Raw genomic sequence first — 6,656 nt, forward strand, 5'->3', positions numbered from 1 at the left:
CACCGGATAACTGACTGTTCATAAATCCTCTACGCGCATCCAATACCGCTACACGAATCGGTCAGAGGACTACACGCAATCCGATTTTGGCCTGGTCCGAACTCAAGCAGAACTCGGGTGACTACACAAATTCACTGACTAAAGTGACTACACGAATTCACTTTAGCCCAACAAACCAACCCCAGTGACTACACGAATTCATTGGCGCGAGCCTGGAAGATACATCAACAGCCTTATCCGATCACATGAACATGGACTTCCCCATCCCAACTCTCTTGTATTTTCTAAGGCAACCATAAACCTCATTGAAACTCGAATTCACCACCTAAACTCAGTCAACACACCCATACATGTCACTAGGTCTGTTCATGACGCACGAGGCCACTAAGTCATGAACTACTAATGGTTCTCAATCACAATAAATAACAATAAAAACAACTGATCATGTACAATAATATCATGACAACCAGGTAATCGAAATTAAGAGTCATAAATTTATGAACGACCAACTATGTAATTTAGAAAAATAATCTTTTTCCAAAATAATTTATTTTAAATTATTGTAATCTTCCTAAAATAATTTACTTCACAAAATAATTTCTTTTAAATCGTCATAATTATCAAAATATAATTCTTTTGACGAAAATAACTTAACAACTCAAAATGACCCCTTTTTCCGAAATAAATACTTTAAAATTATCTATTCTAATAATTATTCAAAACCAACTCATTTTTCCAATTAATCCTTTTCTCATCATAATAATTCTAAAAATAATCTTTAAATATATTTTTTCCTTTAAAAACATCTCAAATAACCACTTTTATACAAAATACTTATTTCTTTAAATTACTTATCTAACATCATTATCAATATGATCATCAACAAGCCCATGCAGTTAATAACAATTCATAATCTAATCTATGCAACTAATTAATGACATATATAAATATGAAGTAACAAATCAAGAGGGGCGGGATCTTGCCTGCGAGGCCGAGGGCTTGACGACGAGCGGCGATGTTTGGGGATGGCGACAACGACGGCGGTTGTCATCACTGAGGGGCTCAACGGGGTGCGACGGGGCTGTTGGCATATCGTCGAACATGTGGCGTGCGATGGAGGCGCTGGTTGGCGACGAGATCGGGAGTGATCGGGAGAGCTTGGAAGCTGTCGTCGGGCTAGTGTTGGGGGCAGCGTGGGCAGCGGCGTGGTGAAGGAAAGCTCGGCGGCGAGGTGCTGGCTGAGGGGAAGGCTCTCGGAGAAGAAGACGATGGCGAGGGGGTGGTTCGTCGGCACGCGTCAGGCCTAAGGTTGCGGTTGCTGTCGACGTGGAGCTCGTCGGAACGCTGGAGGGAGCTGCGAAGGGAGGAGAGCTCGTCGCGGCTGAGGCGTGGGGATGGATATCAGGCGGCTGTCGCTATCGTGTTGGGGTAGACGGAAGGGAAGAAGGCTGACGGGGGAAGGGCAGTCGAGCTCGATGGCAGAGCTCAGGTCGGAGGTTGAAGAAGGAGGGGGGGCAGCGATGGTGCGTCGTGGCATGGGCGTTGGGTTTGCGTCGGCGGTTGGGTTGTACGAGAAGAAGAGAGGGAAGAGGCGATAGGACGAGCAGGGGAAAACTCAGGAGCTCAGGGCTGAGCTCGAGGGAGGAGTTGCGGCAGCTTGGTGGCGGCGACGATTTTTGCGGGTGGTGATGGGGTGGAGGTGGTGGTGGTCGGTGATGATGATGGAGAGAGGAAGAGAGAGACTGAGATGGTGATAGGGGGAGAGAACGAGAGCATGAGTGAGAGAGAGAGAACGTGGGTGAGTGAGAGAGAGGGTGGGCTGATGAATAATAGAGGAGAGAGAGAGAATGAGAGTGGGATTTCTTTTGAGGGGAGAGAGAGAATCACGTGGGTTTTAAGGGAATCAGGGGGAAACACCAGGAGGGAATTGCGGGAAATGAGGAGGAAATTAAGGAGTGATTTAGGGGAAGTGGGGTAGGAGAGAGAGATGAAGAGAGAGATACAGAGTGATATACCGGTGAGAGAGAAAACGCAGGAAAAATACCCCTATATAAAAAATATACAAGAAAAATTATTCAAATAAATATTAAAAATTTATGATCAAAATAATAATAATAACAATAATGAATAATTAATTATTAATTTAAAAAGTTTTACCGAACAGCTAAATTTATAATTAGCAAAACCATTAAAATATTATAATACAGTATTTTTTTAAATCGTAGAAAATTAGGAAAATATAAATACTCTTTTAGAAAATAATATTTAATATTTAAATACTAGAAAATTATTTAAACCAGTATTAAAATTTACGGTCATTACAGCTAGTGAAGGTAATTAGGACAATTTCGAACACAAGAGCTCCGATGATGAGGTATACATAACTTAATGATGGTGGTAAGTATGTTGAGATGCTATGTTAGTTTAAAAACTTGCTGAAAAGTATAAAGTTGTTAAGAAGATGAATTAAAGTTTATAGAAGGATGATAAAATGTTGACTAATAAAATTAAATATTCTTTTTTAGAGTTGAATACATATAACAATGTAACTGAAAATATCTAATTTGAATGTATACAGTGTTCAACGAATAGAGACATGATTTCTGATTTATCCAAGGAACTAACTAAAAAAAGAAGTTAAATTAAAAAATTAGTTGCGAGTGTAAATGAGCTTTTATGTGTGAACTGGTACATGTTGAGGCACGTGAAGTGCGAAGTTCTATTCACATGACTACATGAGTGATTGGGTTCTGATAAAAAAAATTGTTTCCAAATCAAATCAATCGCTGAGGTTGATTAGAGTGTAGACTGATGAATCAAAGATGGATTTTGGCAATCTAAGAGTAAATTCCTAGATTTTGAAGTGTTTTGAACGTGATAGGAGGGTCTCATTTTTAAGATTATGCTCGAAATAGTTAAAAAGTTCTAGGAAGTTCTAATGATGGTGAAGAATAGATCTGATTGCGGATAGGACAAACGAGTATACGAATGATGATACTGGTGTAGAGAATCAGACGTGATTCTAGTAATAGAGTTGTCACCATGCAATTATTTAGAGTCATCAAAAGAGCAAGAGATGGTTGATATGTTTTGCCTCGAGGAGGATAGTTCTACATTAGGTCGACCTTGCAAGTGGTCACGAGCGAGTGAGACACATGGAGATGGCGACATTGGATTGTGGGAGTTCAAGAACAATGAGTGCTCATATTCAGCCTAAGCCAAGCAATGAAGGAGATAGAGGCATCTGGCTCATATGGTGGAGTAGGAGAGGTGGTCCCAAATGAGCGATTCAGGTGGAGCACAAGGACAGCAAGCAAAGGGCTATTGTCGGCTCAATTCGAGGGATGTGCATGTTTGATTTGCTTCTAGTACTATGGCGAACCCCGTATATCCGTGTGTAGTGTCTTCTTAGTATTTATGTGCTTTCATATGAATGATATTTGCTTTATCCTGGAGATTGTAATAATACTTTCCGTGCAGATCTTGATGACCCAGCCTAGTGTTAAAATCCAATTTGCTAACCTTGATCAACAACTAGATTCAAACTGTGAATTCGGCAGAGCGATTGGCTTTCTTCAAGGACTTACTAACTTCTTTAACTCCCAAATTCTACTAATAAAATCCCCTAATTTCATTGGATGCGTATTTGTTTGTTTTCCGTATCTTGTTTTCAAAATAGAAAGGTAACTTCAAAGGTAAATTCTAAGAACAAAATCACCCAAATGCTCATAACAGCAACGTCACCAACCTTTGAAGTTGAAGAAACATCCAAGCATTTGATATTCGAAACCCATCAAGTACACATTTTTCCACTTCAAAAGCAACATTCAACTTAGCGCTAACAACAAGTAGGAGTACTTATTCAAATAGCATGCAAACAAAGTAACCACAACAAGTCTCTTTAATTAGTTGGCAGGAGCCTTCCACTTAGCCTGAAGCATCTTAGCAAACTCCACAAGCCTGTCAATCTCCGGCATCACCTCCTTCACCGCCTCATCAGCACAGAACCGCTCGGCCCACGCAGCCAACAGCGGCGTTTTCTCTACAGTCAATAAGTTGACACCTGTTATGTTCTCGGTGGTCCTGATCCAGCCCAAGTAGCAGCCAAGGGAGATGTCTAGGGATCCGATGCTGTCGCCGCCGAAGAAACCCTTGCCTTTGCTGCAGGTTTTGAAGGCTTCTTCGAGGAATTGGAGGGACGTGTGGGCTTGGGAGACTGCTTCTGCCTTGGCTTCTTCTGTTTGTGAACTCCATGTTGCTCTCATGGAGGGGAAGAACTAGAGCAAGATATGCAAGTAGGAGGCAATTTAGAAAAGCCATCTAATATTTTTTAAGAAAACTAAAATTATATGATGAAGGATTAAGGATATGAAGACTTTATATAAATTTACATGAATTAAAATGTAATCCAACTTGTTTCATTTTTTTTAGTGGAGGTGTTTTATATATTTCCAAATATCAAATGCATTCTTTACGTTTACAAGTTTTCAAAGGAGGTCTCTATTCATAACGCTGCCTCCCTCATCAGCTACATCTTTTTAACAAACTTCGCTAACTTTTGTGACATGTTCATTGAAATGACATGCAAACTTGTAATTTCACTAACTTTTTTGCTAAAATGCGCATGACGTTAATGACACATCAATAGGATGTAATAGAAGTTTGTAAAAAGGACCTACGCTAATGACAAAGATAACATTAAGAACTCTTGCTTATGATTTCCAGATATAAAAGAGCTAGATGATATTTGGATAATACATGAGACACCTCTAATGAAATTTTGGCTAAAAATGAAACAATTTGAATCAATGAATAAACAGCCTTCACACTACGCTTATCATTCTTAAAATATTGTTTAAAGATAAGGATAGCACGATGTTAGATTTAGATGGTCAAAGGCTCAAAAGGCCTAGATAGAGACTTTCATACTTGATAAGCTCATCTATCCTTTTTCAAACCGTTGGTAGCTTCTGTGCAAAAGGTAAAGTTCCATAAGAAAAATACCCATAAACCAAAACCAAAACCAAAAAAGAAAAAAAACAAAGAAAAAAGGGCAAAAAAAAAACTACACGTTCAAATCCATCCAACAAATTCTTCAAAAAGAAAATCCTTATAGTAGAAAAGTAAAATCTGCATGCATACCTTATCATCAATGTACACAGCCCAGAAGCGCGCAACCGCTCGATCGTACGGATCATCAGGCAAAATTGCAGGCTTTCCATCAGCCCAAGCCTCATCGATGTACTCGACAATGATCATAGACTCACAAATAGGCTTCCCGTTGTGAATCATGACAGGCATCTTTTTATATACAGGGTTTGATTTCAGCAGCAAATCACTCTTCACCCCAAAAACCTCCTCCAAAAACTCATACTCAACTCCCTTAAGATTCAGCGCTACCCTTGACCTCATCACGAATGGGCTCGTCCATCGTCCCAGGATCTTCACCTCGTCTGTAGCCATATTTGGGCAGCTTGTAGTTTTGTCGCAGGATTGATGATGATCTTATACAAGTGAAGGTTAGGTTGAGTCTGTGGGCTAGCTAACCAAACACATGGTAGTAGCTGAGGATAGCCAAGTCAACTATTTGACGGGGGAGATCTAAAGAGACATGAACGAAATTGGCCCACGCGATGCCGCTGCATTAGTTTGAAAAACGTCACAATGAGTAATGGTTTAAATACTTGGTGTATCTGGTCACTTAGATAAAATATAATAATGTATACCGAAGTACTCTGAAAATACAGAGTAAGTTTAAAAAATTACTTTATTTAAATCTTTTAGTTGTAAGAGTGATTTTGGAAGTGGGTGGATTGAAAAATAAATGAGGTTTAAACTTTGGTTTATTGATAAATACCGTTTTTTGGATGACAGTAAGTTGAAAAATACTCTGGTGGGTTGGGGGAATGGGGTGGTTTTTTTTTTTTTTTTTTTTAGTGGGGTAAGTTGAAAAATACTCTGGTGGGTTGGGGGAATGGGGTGGTTTTTTTTTTTTTTTTTTTGTGGGTGGCGGGGAGGGGGTGTAAAACTCTAGTTTATAGGTAGAAACCTGAGTTTATAGGTAGAAACCTATCTATAGATTCCCATTGTTGATGTCAGTTATCAAACAGGGGGTTTATGTGTGGATTATGGAGGTGTTAGGATCCTTTGATCTCCTTTGATGGCTGATCCCCCATTAGACTGCTGAGCTTCCTGCAAAACTGCAACATGTTAAAGGAGCGGAGTTGGGTTCTTTGGTGATTCCTCCGATGATCAAGTCAGTAGTTAAGCTTTAGTGGAGAAGTAATATGGAGATATGTATTTTTAGCAAGAGATTGCTTACCTATGTGCTGCAAACAGTCCCTCTATTTATAGTAGGTACAAAGGGGTAATTTTGTAATTTTAGTCGAGTCCAAACAGACTGCTTAGTCAGCAGTTACTTTACATGTGTTGGTTGTGGGTGGCATGAGTCACCATTGTGATCAATATGATGGTGACAGAGGAAGCATGGTGCTGATGGAGTTTGATGAGTGACAATGACTATGGGGGCTATGCATTTAATATGATGGTAATTGGCTGTTGGGGTGGGGCTCGAGGATGACCACTTTCAACCTAGCCTGGGAGAGAGGGGTCGATTCGGCCTGACGAGAAGGGATGACTCAGTCTGGTAAGAAGGG

The 6,656-nt window shown here is 39.9% G+C and overlaps 1 protein-coding gene across 1 annotated transcript; it reads right to left on the minus strand.

The window, feature by feature from the left end:
• Positions 3,757-5,570, minus strand: LOC109822659 (glutathione S-transferase U17-like). The gene is made up of 2 exons (XM_020388890.1): positions 5,143-5,570; positions 3,757-4,277 (listed from the first exon to the last, which is right to left on the minus strand). The coding sequence occupies exons 1-2, from the start codon at positions 5,461-5,463 to the stop codon at positions 3,906-3,908; spliced, it is 693 nt and encodes a 230-aa protein (XP_020244479.1). The 5' UTR covers positions 5,464-5,570; the 3' UTR covers positions 3,757-3,905.

The sequence above is a fragment of the Asparagus officinalis genome, chromosome 8 (genome assembly GCF_001876935.1).
Source record: "Asparagus officinalis chromosome 8, Aspof.V1, whole genome shotgun sequence".
Taxonomy (NCBI): domain Eukaryota; kingdom Viridiplantae; phylum Streptophyta; class Magnoliopsida; order Asparagales; family Asparagaceae; genus Asparagus; species Asparagus officinalis.

Excerpts from the sequence above, each read along its gene's own strand:
- LOC109822659 (XM_020388890.1), bottom strand. The coding sequence starts at position 5,463 with ATGGCTACAGACGAGGTGAAGATCCTGGGACGATGGACGAGCCCATTC. Across the intron at positions 4,278-5,142 it reads CTGTGTACATTGATGATAAG|TTCTTCCCCTCCATGAGAGC; the intron begins GTATGCATGCAG and ends ATCTTGCTCTAG.